At 41.5% G+C, this 15688-nt stretch overlaps 1 protein-coding gene across 1 annotated transcript in view; it reads left to right on the plus strand.

Annotated features, from left to right (window-relative positions):
* The window catches only part of plekhm2 (pleckstrin homology domain containing, family M (with RUN domain) member 2), a 67035-nt gene that overhangs the window by 17230 nt on the left and 34117 nt on the right, over positions 1 to 15688 (plus strand). The window contains 7 exon segments of the mRNA XM_068017368.1: positions 606 to 712; positions 2206 to 2315; positions 2733 to 2832; positions 4018 to 4105; positions 5162 to 5348; positions 12084 to 12143; positions 15420 to 15651. Of these exon segments, the coding sequence (XP_067873469.1) occupies positions 606 to 712; positions 2206 to 2315; positions 2733 to 2832; positions 4018 to 4105; positions 5162 to 5348; positions 12084 to 12143; positions 15420 to 15651 (884 nt within the window).

Here is a 15688-nt window from a genome sequence, read left to right on the forward strand (position 1 = left end):
TTGACCGAGTATGGCATCAAGGCGCCTGAGCAAAACTGGAGTCACTGGGAATCGGGGGACTTGCAAGTCAAATGGGCTACATGCAAGAGAGATCTGATCCATCACTTGAGGTGAAATGAGTCTAAAATTTTACTGCTATATTGTTCTTTGGCCACTGGCTTCCATAGATGAAGGTAAGGCTGCCAGATTTTGTTGACCCAGAAGTTGGGAAGACCTGTTTCTTGGATCTTATGTGTTACTGGTCTCGCTGTCTATGTTTAAGGCATGCTCCTTTGTACCATGATCACAAATGCAGCCCTGTTCCAGATAGATTTGGCATGTCATGATATCACTAGTTGATATAGCAATAGAATTGCACAGCATAGACACACAGTGGTCAGTTTGTAATGACTATTGTGCACACGTGCTTCTCCTTCATTGCTAGTTCATGGGGAGACCAAAAGTGTGATTTTAAAGTTAACTTTGAGTGTGTGTTCCTAAAGATCAAAGGTCCTGCATTTAATACCCATTCCAAATGTTCCCCAATATTAGGAATAGAAATGCTCACTCGGGTGTTCAGGGTTAGTATAAAGAGTAGTTATTTTCTCTTTTTCCCCTCACCCAAGATCCAAGGTTACTTCGCTGCCTGTGAGGATGAGACACCAGCGATTCGAAACCATGACAAGGTTCTGCAGAGGCTGTGTGAGCACCTGGACCATGCCCTGCTCTATGGGTAAGAAAGAATTTAATAGCACATAATCACGTCTTTTATGACATCCCAAAGCACCTGACATCCAATGAACTATTTTTGATGTGCAGTCACTATTGCTTTGTCAGGTAAGGTTACTGTTGTGTTATAAGCTTTACTCCACTTCTCTTGTGTTTAGTATCTGAGACTATTCCCAAAAGCAAGTCCTTACTCCCTATAAACCAGAATATGACTTTATATGTACTATCATACCCAAATAATAATGGCAGCATTTTGCTAACATTTAAAATTAAATAATTATCTTACTTGACTACTTTTAGTACAAAGCAAGCAAATAAATAAGGTTACATTGAAATTGTTAGCCGAATTAAGGGCACTGTTTCATCATGCATGATTTGGTTCCAGGAGTGAATATACTGGCTTAATGAGATGTGCTGCCCTTTTTAAATGTAATTAATTTTCGGAGGATCTGTTTTAACCCCTGAAATGTAGCAAAGGAAAAGAAAGTTCAAGAAAAAATAAATGCCATTGGGTAAAATACTTGGTTTTCTGCACATTTACAACTTTCAGCTGTTTGTCACTTTAGTCTTTCAGACCCCCGCCCCAAATCCTGGTTCTCCCTCTCCTGACACTTGTTTGGGATTTCACTGTATCTAGCCATACAGTACCTCGATCTCGTGGGGCAGTATGTGACCTTGAACTTTCACCTCTGTTCCTGTTTAAGGAGTTCCAACATTAGCATCCAAACATCTCCACACCTCATCCAATTAAGTCCCTGTGCGGGTCATTTCAGTCCTCGCTCGTGGGGCAAATTTCAAACTCAGAAACTTCAGTGAATGCAATTTGTGAAAAACTTGCTATTTACTCCAAAAAGGCCCATGGCTGTCCTATGAGACTCTAGCCCAGGTTAACTTCTCCACATAAATTAAAGCGGGACTGAGAAATGGGAAAGAATGTAAAACTTATGAAAAGTTTATTTAAAAAAAAAAATTTCAGTCAATTTTGCAGGAATGCAATGGTAATAATCAACAGTGTCAAAACCCCAATATTAAAAGTATTTTCCTTTCTGGTTCATAATTTAATCAGTCTTTAGGAAAAAAAATTTTAATCAGCAACTCATCTAATTTGTGTTGGGCTACAGCGAGTAATGTGTAGGAATTTTGGATTGTTCCATATCATTGACAAAAGCCAACCATAATCCACAGGTGCAAAATATGATCAACCACTGCAATCTGAATTTTTACTAGCTACACAGCCAGTTAAAACACACATGCAATTGTATGATCTATTATTCAATTGGAGTGTCTGAATTATCTTATAACCACATGGGAAAAACAATTATCAGCTTTACATAAATAGAGTGAGAGAAAACCAGGCATACATACTGAGTGCACTATTCAGTTATTTCCACTGCGTAACGTGTCAGTGACTTGCACTCGGAATTGAGCTCTGGCAGTTATGTATCTATTGAGTTTGTGTTGTGCTGCTGATTACTGTCTTGATCTTTCCCTATTCAGTTTGCAGGATATTTCCTTCGGGTACTGGGTGTTGGTTGTGCATTTTACACGCAGCGAAGCAGTGAAGCAGATTGAGGTACTGCAGCATGTGGCCACTAACCTCGGACGCAGTAAGTATCACACTCCAGATATGCATCTAATCTGCATCATGAATTTGAGTTTGTACCCTTTTGGTTTAAAAATAAATTGAAATTATTTACTTTGTAATTATGTTTTTGTTTCCTGCTCAGTTTTCATCCTCCTCTTCAACTCCCTTTTCCCCACCACTATCCCACCCCAATCCCTGCTGCCCACATACACACCACATTATTCTATCATTGGGCCATCACTGCTGAGTCTGATCCTATTGTCACATAATGCTCACACGCAGCACTTTTTATAAGTCACTGGTTAGTGATCAGAAACAGGAACCATGGCTGATTTTACACTCTTCACCCCAGAAGGACTAAGGCCTGATGCAGTGGCGCTAGTGTTGTCGCAGCTGATTCCTTTTTCACATTTCATTTGTCCTTTTTCCCCCTCCTCAGGTCGAGCCTGGCTGTACCTTGCATTAAATGAGAATTCTCTGGAGAGCTACTTGAGGTTATTCTGGGAAAATCAGAACCTGCTTCATAAGTACTACTTCAAGTAAGTCCAACTCCGTCTGAGCAAGTGGAATTATCAAAACTTGCAGCACGTTAATCTAGAATGGATGATTGACAAGCCACCAGCCTGTGGGAGTACAGTACAGGAATGCAACCACATGTTGTATGTAATCTGGTGCAACAGCCTAAAACAGTGCTGCAGTGAGAAGGGTGGAAGAGTGAAAGGGGGTAATGGAATGAGGTGGTAGATTGTTATACAGAACTCCTTCTGTCCTCCCAACAGAGTGAAGTTTTGATATCATTGCAAGGGAAATTTGACACAAGATGTCTGCTCTCAAGTAGCCTTCAGCTGGCAATTTTTAAAAACTTTTTAAGAAATATCCAGAATTGCATGAATAATGACAGTGTTCAGGGTTGTAACATAAGGATGGACTCAGAGCAGAAGAATGTGTCAAAAATACTTGCATTGGATAAATGCAAGACCCTTGCTAAAGTTGGTGACCACATAAAGTGATAGTGTGTATAACGACAAGGTTAGGGTTCATCTGAGGTACAAAGCCAGACTGCTCACAACACAATAAAATTACTGCCATCTGGCAGCAAGATGTCATATCAAGAGCTATAAGGGGATGTTAGAGAGATCACCAAATCATTTCACAAGGTAGGGGAGTAAATGAGCACAAAGATGAGCTCCCCAATATCATAAACCCTTAGCTCCCCGTCTCCACTGTCCCCAGTCTCGCAGGACGAGGTGGATCTTGAACGTGTATACAACTCTGTTTATTCTTAAAACAGTCCCCAAATCTGGAGGAATTACCCTGATGAGAATGTGAGGATTGCATACATTTTTCTAAATGGGTTAATGTCTTGAGCTACAGTTTCAAAGCATAAAATGGAAGAAAAATAAAGAACTGAGATGACCTGATTTACTGCATCTTTTTAACTCCAACATAGAAAATTTATATTTCTACATTTCCATGTTTTGTGATTTTTATACGGAAAATACTTGCAAAAATGTTACTTTTTCAAATTTGTGTAGTTAAGTGGGTAGTCCTCAATTAAATTACTCAAGCTTCTTACCAAGTGATGAGTTCTACTGTACCTGAAAGAATATCCAAGGCAAGACCCTATACCTGTAAGATAACAAAAAGAAATACATTATAAATAGGCCATGGTCTTGTAGACATGTGATATCTTTCTTACTGTCTTGTTTCTCCCAAACCCTAAGGAATGCCCTAGTCTGCAGTCATGATCACCTGACCCTCTTCCTCACACTAGTTTCTGGCCTGGAATTTATCCGATTTGAGTTGGAACTGGTAAGGAACAAGCCTTCTTTAAATGATGTGGTCCAGGTTTTTTAAATGCTGAAAGGAATAGATGTAAATAGATAATTTAACTTGGCCTGAGAGAGCAGGACTGAAGGACAAGTATATAAAATTAATGAGCCTTCAGCAAGAGACTGAAAAATATTTTCCTCAGTTTTAAGTTTGCAGGGCTATAGGGAAGGAGCAGGGACATGGAATTACTGGATAGCAGTTTTAAAGAGCCAGTACAGGCACAAGGGGCTGATTGACCCTCTTCTGTTCTGTGTGATTGTATGAGTCGAAATGTGGAATAGATTTCATGTGGACGTAAAAATGTACCAATATCTATTTGTGCTCAGACTCTTGCTGGTGGTGCTGGCTTCCATTGTAGAGGTCCACACAGCCAGCTGCAAACTGAATGTAATCGTGCCAAGATTCACTAAGGCCAGTTTTAACCTTTTTTTTTTCTTGGCAGTTGACTTTAGTTACTTTTGGACTGTGGCTGGCTCTGACACACAGGCATCAATAGCCAACATCAATTGCATAGGTCTTGCACAATGTAAAAGTAAATTTAGCCCTGAGCTGCCAAACCAAGTGAACATCAGGTCCAGAAAACAAATGGACCTATAAGTCGCAATGATAATTATTTTGGAATTTTGCCTGGTTTACTTTTTGGGAGGGGTAGAGGGAGAAAGTTCACAAACCTTCTCTCCTGTGAGAGTGACAATATCAGTGATAAAGTGGATTGTACACAGTCTGTGAAAGGCCCAAGTCTGATGGAAGTGAAAAATGTTTCAGTCCATATTTTTATATTCTGAACAGCCTCTAATGCATTCTGCACTAATTTCGAGATGCTAACACTTCTGAGCTACTTACAAATTTTGGAGAGCCTGTTTATCTTTTTTTAAAAACAGGCTGAGGTATACAGAGGATGGAAGAGTAGGTTTTACCAATAAGGAAATTGTTTTTATATTGGATCTTCACAGTAACATCACTGTTAAAGTTTACTTGTAACTTCCTGGTCACTGCCCATTCACCTTGTACTTTTGTTTGTTCCTCTAATTCTAGGATGTTCCCTACCTGGACCTGGCTCCATATATGCCAGAATATTACAAGCCGCAGCACTTGCTGGACTTTGAAGAGCGCCTGCCCAACTCTGTGCATGGTTCCGACAGCCTCTCACTCAATTCATTCAACTCTGTCACCTCCACTAATCTGGAATGGGATGATAGTGCCATCGCACCCTCCAGTGAGGGTAGGTTCTAAGCTTTCCCGGTATCCAAATAATCTAGTCGAACTTCATTATAAACGCCTTCCCTTTATATGCATTCATGGGTTTGAGCTGAAACATTGGTGGGGGTTCTGGCTGAAATAGGTTACAACATTTTGTGGTGTATTGAGAGTCAGCCTCACCACCTCTTTGTTGAAGAGTAAAAAAAAAAAGCCAGCATTTCCCCATCCTAATCATGTTCCATTGACCATTCTTGAAAATGGATGTTGGGTAAGTATGGGATTGGGCTTGTCTGTGATTCCCTCTGTGGCAAAATATCCTATTGATGCTCGTCATCAAGGCACCCAAGTGGTACAGGCACTTGGTTAATGGCCTGGATTGGCACGTGAAATTATACTGCAGTAAGAGTCACAATCTTCAGGAAAGGAAATAAATAGAGGGCTTTTTTTGGTTTTTCTGCATGCTGTGCATTGCCTTTCAGAGAAACATGGGGCAGGGGTGGGGATAATGGAAGTTATTTTTGTTAACTCTTGTTACAGCAGAACCCCCTCAGGGATAGAGCTGGAAAGTGACTCATGGGAAGAGCTCACATGGTCGCTCATTATTATCCCCCAACCTGATGAATGAAGAGAACATACATGTACAACATGAATAACTGAACAGTAGATGAAAATCACAGCAATTAAAAAATATCTTTTTACAGAGAAGAAAAGTAAACCATGCATTAATCAATGCCATTCATAACAAGTAAATGAATAGTTGGTGCTGTGCTGCAGTGTGTCAGTGAAAATTCAGGCATCCTCAGATCTGACCTTTTAAATTCATATAATGCACATGGTTCAATAGTTATAACTGGAACAGATCTTGTGGGATCTATATGGCAGAACACAAGTATAGTTTGCAAGGAAGATGTGGTTTTATATTTGAAATGCTTCAAAAACTAATGGTGGATAGTTCATTACAGCGTGGGTTGTAATGCCATATCTACCATGCTGTTGTATTGCAGTAATGCAGCAAACATCCATAGCCTGGAGTCATACACTAGCTTTTACATGTCACTTCTTCAAGAGACTGGAGTAAAATATGGCTTGTTAGGTTCCTGAAGCTTGCTTGAACTGCAGACATGATTTCATTACAAACACTAGGTCATGCTTCAAGCTACGAGGACAGAATAAAATAAAACTAGGATTCTATTCCCTGGAATGTAGACAGATATGGGTGATTTAATCAAAGTTTTCAAGTTAATAAAGGGATCAGATAGATTGGGGAAAACTATTACCACTAACTAGTTGGGGCATCTAGGACTAAGAGGCATGGTCTAAAAATTAGAGCCAGACCTTTCAGGAGTGGAATTATGAAGCACTTCGCGCAATGGATGGTGGAAATTTGGAACTCTCTTCTGCAAACGGCAATTCGTGCTAGATCAGTTGTTACTTTTAAAACTGAGATTGGAAGATTTTTGTTAGCTGCAGGTAGCAAGGGATATGGGGCAAAGGCAGGTATATAGACTTGGTTTGTAGATCAGTCATGATCTCATTGAATGGCAGAACAGGCTCGATCTGCTAAATGGGCTACTCTTATTCCCATGATAGATGAACATTTGCATTGTCACAGAACTTGTGTTGTAGACCCTCATTAGCATGCTTAGCAGCCATCCCATGTGCTGCCTCTGCACTCCACTGAATAGTTGCCGACTAATCACTGGATGTGGATATAACTAGAATTACACATGGTATGTTATCTTCAGCACCAAAAAGACCAAATCAATATCTATTGTGAGAGATGGACCACCATGTTGCCCAATCACAAGTAACTACTGTTACCAACAGATACTACACACCTGTATCTTGCAATCATGGAATATTTGCAGTCCTGTTTGTCAGGCTGCAGACAAAGCCCACTTCTTCTGCTTCTGGGCTCAGTGCAGTCCACGCCATGCAAACCATTGGAAGTGGAAGAGTTTGCCCTTCACCAAGTCAATGTCTATAGCATCCCGAGAAGTTTCCTCTACAAATAATGATTGGAGCAGCACCATAAGAATTATTAATGATTCAACCAGGTCAAGTGCATTAATCCACAGAGTATAACAATGGCAAACTTTGATGCATCACTGTAGCCTATGAAACTCTCACAGTCTTATCACCTAGAAATTTGACCCTTGAATGCAGAATTATGAAGAACCAACCATTACTTAATGAAGCAGGGTTGCAGGGCAAAGCATTGGCTATGAAAAGTTTATTGTTAATGCAACAATGCAGTTACTCCTGATTTTTCTAATGCTTTCAGCTGTCAACGTTTGTGGGACATTTGTTTTTGTTCTAGCTTTTAATTGCACACCGTTATACTACCCAAAGCACAAAAAAGTGTTTCCAGTGTTCACTACTTGGATCGTATTTACTTTGCAATTAGCAAAAAATGCCAGGGTAAGTGAGGTTCACATTAGGCACAATATACCAATAAGCGTCATGTTAGCCAAAGCTTCTGGCATTGTTGCTTCAAGCAACAACCTAAGCATGCTGGCAGCATAGCATGAGCAGCTAAAGTGCTGACTCGTACACTGTACTGGCTGGGAAAGTAGTTTTGCTCCCACTGGCCTGTACTGTGTCTTCCTTAACAAAACAATTGTGAAAGGCAGCATTCAGTGCTTCATAATCCATCCTGCATTATAAATGGGCAGTTTCTATACTGCCTGGAGCACTTCCAAGAAACAACTCTGCAACATGAATGCAGCATTAGTCAGCAAGAACTTTTTTCTCTATCTTTGATTTCAGCTGTTTCTAATCTCTTAGCAGGAAGAGTGAGTTATAAGCTGCAACAGAACAGAGAAAAGATACACAAACCAGTCATTTCAACAGAAAAGAAGCAAACTATAATCAGAAGATGGTGCAGATTACTGGAGCACTCAATACATTCATTTTTTTTATTGCTGAAAACATGGACTTGTTAATATGTGGCGCTGTCACTCTAATGGGGCATAGGAGTCCTTCATTGCCCCCACCCCAACAAACATATTTTTAAAAACTGGATGATAATGGTGGTGCTGTTAGGAATTAATTTATTGAATCACAAGGTAGGGAGAGCCCACACACGCAAGAGATAGAGACACCTACAGCTACATTTTATCCTGGATTGTTCTTTGTCTTACAACTGAACTCGTCCACTTCTGTTGGCTTGTGCCAGCTACCTGGTAATTCTACAAACTCATTAAGCTTGAACTTTATTGCCAAACATTAGATATTTTTGTTAGGAAGTTATAAGACAGCATAATCTAGTGGCAATCTCTGCATAGTGTGAACATCTTTACATTTGTTCCTGCAGTGCATTGGAGGGACAGCAATCTGACAAGGCCACTCATAGGTATGTCTTGCTCTTTGATTGGCAGGCTTCTCATCAAGTAATTGAAACATTTTCTATTCCTGTGCTGTGTGTAATTTCTGAAGAGAGACTCGCAGAGCAGAACTTGCTGGCATTGGAGAAAAGGTGATTTGAAGGGAGCAGGGTCCTTTTGTTTAAATGTTGAGACTTATAATATAGATGTAAACAGGTTATTGAATTTCAGACAGCAGAAAGCCTGCCTACACACTGTTCATACATGAAAAATGGGCATTGATGAGGCACTGAAGAATGTCCAGTACCTGTGGAACTATAGGCCATTATGAGTTAGCATTTTCAGGATAGGGATCGCAGAATTGTTGGATGAATTATCAATCAGCTTCACAGTTTGGACTATCCCTGGACTTCAGTTGGAGTAACCAAGGGTGTTGAGGGGCAGTGATTCTGTAATTTTATTCCTCCTATTTGAAGCTTTTATCAAGAGTGTGTACAGATGCAGCACTTACAGACAATGCATATCATTAATCCATTTCTTGTTTATTTTAATGTATTCTTAGGATGTGGGCATTGCTAGCGAGGTTCGCATTTATTGTATATCCCTAGTTGCCTTAGAGAAGGTAGTGGTGAGCCACTTCCTTGACCTGCTGCAATCCATGTGGTGTATGTACACTCACTGTGTTGTTGGGTAGTTGCCAGGATTTTGGTGCAGCGGCCTGTAGTGACTCTGATTCTGGGCCAGGGAGTAGATACTGAATTTTTAGGATGGAGTTTGTAACTAGCTGAACCCACACCCAATGATATTGATTGTCACAAACACTCACTGCTCAGTACAGGCACCAATGCCAATTGCTTCTCTCCAATTTTGCATGTGTATTTTACAGAATCACAGAATTCACCGAATTGTTGCAACGCAGAAGGAGGCCATTGGGCCCATCGTGTCTGCACCGAATGAGCAATTCTTCTAATGCCCTGCCTTCTCCCCGTAACCCTGCACATTCTTCCTTTTCAGATAACAGTCTAATTCTCTTCTGAATACCTCAATTGAACCTGCCCCCACCGCACAGTCAGGCAGTGCATTCCAGATCCTAACCACTCGCTGCGTAAAGAAGTTTTTCATCATATCACTTTTGCCAATCACTTTAAATCTGTGCTCTCTCATTCTCGATCCTTTCACGAGTGGGAACAGTTTTTCCCTATTCACTCTGTCCAGACCCCTCATGATTTTGAATACCTCTATCAAATCTACTCTCAGCCTTCTCTTCCCCAAGGAAAACAGTCCCAACTTCTCCAATCTGTCTTCATACCTGAAGTTCCTCATCCATGGAACCATTCTTGTGAATCTTCTCTGTACTCTCTCCAGTGTCTTACACTTGATCTTAGTGCGGCGCCCAGAACTGGACGCAATACTCCAGCTGAGGCAAAACTAATGTTTTCTACAAGTTTAACATAACCTCCTTGCTCTTGTACTCTATGCCCCTATTAATAAAGCCCAGGATACTGTCTTATTTCTGAAATGCTCTCTTAAACCTGTCCAGCCACCTTCAATGACTTATGCACATATACCCCCAGGTCTCCCTGCTCCTGCAACTGCTTTAAAGCTGTACCCTTTTGTTATATTGTCTCTCCATGTTCTTCCTACCAAAATGAATGACTTCACATTTCTCTGTATTGAACTTCATCTGCCACTTGTCCACCCATTCACACCAACTTGTCTATGTCCTTTTGAAGTTCTACACTATCCTCCTCACAGTTCACAATTGTTCCAAGTTTCATGTCATCTACAAATTTTGAAATTGTGCGCTTTACACCAAGGTCTTGGTCATTAATATATATCAGAAAGAGCAAGGGTCCCAACACTGACCTCTGGGAAACTCCACTACAAACTTTCCTGCAGCCCGAAGAACACCCATTAACCACTACTGTCTGTTTCCTGTCACACGGCCAATTTCATATCCATGTTGCTTCTGTCCCTTTTATTCCATGAGCTATAATTTTGCTCTCAAATCTGTTGTGCGGCACTGTATCAAATGCCTTTTGGAAGTCCATGTACACCACCTCAACAACATTGCCCTCATCAACCTTCCCTGTTACCTCTTCAAAAAACTCCAGCAAGTTAGTTAAACATGATTTTCCCTTAAAGAATCCATGCTGGCTTTCCTTAATGAATCTATGTTTGTCCATGTGACTATTAATTTGGTCCCGAATTGTTGTTTATAGAAGTTTCCTCACCACCGAGGTTAAACTGGCCTGTAGTTACTGGGCTTATCTTTACATCGTTTTTTGAACAAGGGTGTAGCATTTGCAAATCTCCAGTCCTCTGGCACTACCCCTGAGTCTAAGGAAGAGTGAAAAATTATGGCCAGTACCTCTGCAATTTCCACTCTTGCTTCCCTCAGTATCCTTGGTTGCGTCTGATCCGGCCTTGGTACTTTATCAACTTTAAGTATAGACAGCCAATCTAATACCTCCTCATCAATTCAAATCCTTCAAGTGTATTAATTACCTCCTCTTTCACTGTGGCCTGGGTAGCATCTTCCTGGCACAAACCCTAGCTGGACTGTGGCATGTAGAGCCTTGGGGATGCAGGATAATGTTGCTTCAACATTGCTATGCATTGGGGACTACTATCAGCAGAAATGAAATGTGGAAAATTGATTACTGGCAGGGTCCATGTCAGCTGAGAGTGTGATTTATTTGAGTAATCATCTACAGCAGGTGAAATGGGTGGAGGCTCAGCTGACATAGTGTCTCACAGCAATATATGTACAAGGAACTTGATACTCGGCAGTGTATTTTGAAATGTTCAATGCTGTTAAACAGCTGTGCTATTTATTTTTCCGTTCACAACTTTTTCCTTCCAGTGAATTTTATACTGGTCAAGGTGAAGGATGTAGTATAGAAATGGAATTTGTTGCTAATTTCAGCACTGTCAGGTTAGATGCAGAGTAAACCTCTTCCACCTGAACCAGAGTGGATTTTTTTCCATTTACCAGCCATTCTAATTCTGTGGCCTCTAAGTGATATTGCCAATTGGGGACAGCTTTTTTTTGTATTGCATCATCATGCCTGAAGGGAATTGTGTTGAAACTGTCCCGAACTCACTTCACACGGAGCCTTATGTCCAACAATAGAGAGAATTTTCATTCCAGCTATCTGATCTGGTTTCAAACCCAAAGGTCCCAGAGTGAAAAGCATTTATCCAATTCCTCTGAGGGGCAGTTGTTCCATCTTATGAGTGTATTCAGTACCTGTAAAAGGATGGCTGAAAGGCAGTTGGAATGTGGAATTGTCTGCAGGCATCGTGGAATAACCTTGGATACCTTTAATACCATATATGACAGGGATTTCATCTCATGCTATTTGAATATGAAACCACAATTTTCATTGTTACAGATTTTGTTTTTGTTTCTTTCTCTTCCATTATAGATTATGATTTTGGAGATGTGTTTCCTGCAGCACAGTCCATACCCAGCACAGACTGGGAAGGTGGGACTCTCTCAGGCTTGTGTATCACACTCTGTTGCTGCATGCTCTGTCCCTAACGCTGTCTGTCTCACTCACCGCATGCCTGCCAGGGCTGCTTCCAGTGGTTGTGTATATGTGCATTTGGTAGGAGTTTTTCAGACTAGAGAAAAATGGGTCATGGCTGGAAATCATGAACTGAAATCTGGAACATGATTGCTTCATAATCCTAAGGTGGTGGGTTTCACATTGTAATCAAAGCTGGTATAAACCAGCTGTCTTGCAGAAAAATTAATTGCAATATATGTTTTTGGGTAATAAATGCAGCCTTGCTAGTTTTGCTTGCATTTCAAGAACAATTTTTTAAAATTCCATAGTGCAGCACAGGAGAACTGTCACTAGCATCTCAGATGGATGACTAGAACCTGGCAGTCATTGGGGAGGGCAATGCCAGATATCTACCATGCAGAGCCATCCTATGCATTGGCACAGGTTTGTTAAAGGAAACCTATCTTGCCTGTAAGAGTCACTTATTACTTATTAATCAACTTAATGTTACCCAATTACCCAAGTCCAGCATATTGAATAGTATGATTTTAATTGCTGCCGTATAATGACTTTGACTTTGGATCACTAAGAGTAATATTCAGGGATAACTTTTTCACTTTGGATTGACTCCAGTCTCATTTTGTTGTATTTTTACTGTAGAAATGTTGCCTGGAACTTTAGAAATCTGAGTATTGCTCCACATAATGCAGTTCCTCTTTCATTTCCTTTTACTTATGTCAAAATAAGACCCGCTTACCAATGGAGAGAATCAACATGGGCACAGTCCTTTTTAAGATACTTTTGATGTGACTGCCCTTTATGCAGTGTGGCAGAGCAACCACCCTGGGCTGACCCAAGAGTTTCCCGATTGCTATTCGTGTACAGTCACTCTCTACTGTGTTTTTATTTTCTTTTTGCCAATTTAATCCAATTTCATGATGTCTTTGGAGCTTAACCTTGTATGAAGTGTAACTGGATCTTCACAATGCCCTCAGTAGTCTCTGTCAAGGCATGATTTATTATGATGTTTAGCGTGCTCAGACTCTTTGCCAGATAGAGCCACCTGGAAATATGGTTTACTGTTCTTCAAGGGCAGATGGCCTTCTAGGAGGGAATGAGGTAATTTAATCTTTGGGTACCCATTGCCATGACTATCGTTAAACTGGAATCATACACTGCCCAAAAGATACAGCACCGCCTAGATTACCATGCACTCTGCTTTGGTTCTGCTTCACACGAGTGTTTTGAGGACTCTGAAGAGTGACATCAGCTTGTGTTGGTTCCGTACATGAGAAGTGATTTTTGTGGTCATCAATCAACCCTTGGTTTTTATTGATGCCAGGTGCTGACAACTTTCCTTCTCCTTTTATCTACCCTCCTGCCACACCCATGTCCTTTTCACTTGGCTTCAGAGAGGTTGAGTAGTTCAGGGTCTCCTGTCCCTCATCATCTACCAAATCATGGCAGGCATTTTATGTTGTGGGGTTTTCCTTGGTGAGCACCCTGAATCAGCAGTAAGGAAGGAGATCGTTTATGTTAGACGTGCCTGTAAAATACAGTACAATACAAGGAAATTCTATAATTTTCCCCTTGAAGAAAATGAAGTTTCTCTAACAGAGTCTAGAACATAGGAAAATAGGAACAGGAGTAGGCCATTCAGCCCATAGAGCCTGTTCCGCCATTCAGTTAGGTCATGGCTGATCATCTACCTCAACACCACTTTCCCACACTATCTCCATATCCTTTGATATTATTTGTCTCCAGAAATCTATTGATTTCTGTTGTGAACATGCTCAGTGACTAATCTTCCACAGCCCTCTGGAATAGAGAATTCCAAAGATTCTCCATCCTTTGAGTGAAGAAATTCCTCCTCATCTCAGTCTTAAATGGCCTACCCCTTATTCTGAAATTATGTCCCCTGGTTCTAGACACACCAGCCAGGGAAAACATCCTATCTACATCCACCCTGTTACGCCCTGTAAGAATTTTGTAAGTTTCAATGAAATCACCTCTCGTTCTTCGAAATTCAAGAGAATACAGGCCCACTTTCCTCAATCACTCCTCATAAAACAATCCTGCCATCCCAGGGATTAGTCTGGTGAATTTCCATTGTGCTTCCTGTATGGCAAGTATATCTTCCTTTATATAAGGAGACCAAAACTGCGCGCTCCTCCAGGTGTGGTCTCACCGAGGCTCTATACAATTGCAGCAAGACATCTTTACTTCTGTATTCAAATCCCCTTGTGATGAAGGCCAACATACCATTTGCCTTCCTAATTGCTTGCTGCAGCTGCATGCCAGCTTTTAGTGACTCATGAATCAAGGACACTCAGGTCCCTTTGGACACCAACACTTCCCAACCTGTCACCATTTAAGAAATACTGAGCTGAATTTTGTGCCGCCCCAGCGGGTCGGATGGTGGCGTGGGAGCGGCATACAAATTGAGCGGGATGTTCCAGGAGGCCTACCCACGCCGCCTCTGGTGAACTTTATGGCGGGGGTGGGGGGGGGGAATGGCTCCCCCGACCGAGGCCAATCAAGGCCCTTAAGTGGCCACTTCAGGACCCTTGCCGCCCTCTGCAGGTATTTTACCCATGGCAAGCGGGCGTGCTGGGGATGTGAAAGGCCACCCAGCGATAGTTGCCGGCCTTTCTGCGCCCCAGGGGAGACCATGGCAGTCGGGCACAGGGTGCCCAATTGAGAGCAGCCCCTGCCTCCCAACCCACCCCCCGGGACCCAGGATTCCCCCCTCCCCCAAAGGACCAATCCAGCCTCCCCTGTTCTTTGTCCAGACAAACTGTCTGTGATATCTATATTGGATCTATATTGCTTTATTATACATCATGGTTCCCTCATTGCACCTGAAATGTGACTAAACCCTAAATGAGATGTCTCACTTGGAGAGAAACCCTCTACTTTCAGAGAAGAAATTAAAGTAGCTAGATTCCTGGGACAGCAAAATGTTTTTTTATATTCTGAATTCTAGATAGTTAATTTTTCCATGTGCAATAGATGCTGGTGTCCAGTGAATGTGATCCTAAGTGTAGGCTTACAGGTGTAGTTCTAATTTTTGCTAGGTGATCATGGGAGATGAGCTTGACTCTACACTAATTTGTCAGTCTTACTTAAAATGCTGCTTCAAATATCTCCTCCTTGCTGACTTGTTACTTTAAAAAATATATAATGTAAGTTAAATGAAAACCATCCCAGAAATAAACATTGGCCTCTACACGTTTGCATTTTTCCCTGTAGAGGGCGAATTGACAGATACAGTCAGCAGCTGCCCCCGATCTGGGACCTCGGAGAGTCTGCCATCAAACAGCAAGCCCAGTACGAGGAGTCCAACCCTGCGCTACAACCCCTTCAACAGTGAGAAAGAGGAATCTCCGCATACACAAAATGGCATTGCGGTGCCATGTACTGAGCCTGAGAGTGAGGAAAGTGCGCCAGATCTCGAGAACAGCACAGAGCTTGAAGTAATTAGGTGAGTCATTGTGATTAGGGCTTTACTAGGGTGGTGG

The sequence above is a fragment of the Heterodontus francisci genome, chromosome 37 (genome assembly GCF_036365525.1).
Source record: "Heterodontus francisci isolate sHetFra1 chromosome 37, sHetFra1.hap1, whole genome shotgun sequence".
Lineage (NCBI taxonomy): Eukaryota > Metazoa > Chordata > Chondrichthyes > Heterodontiformes > Heterodontidae > Heterodontus > Heterodontus francisci.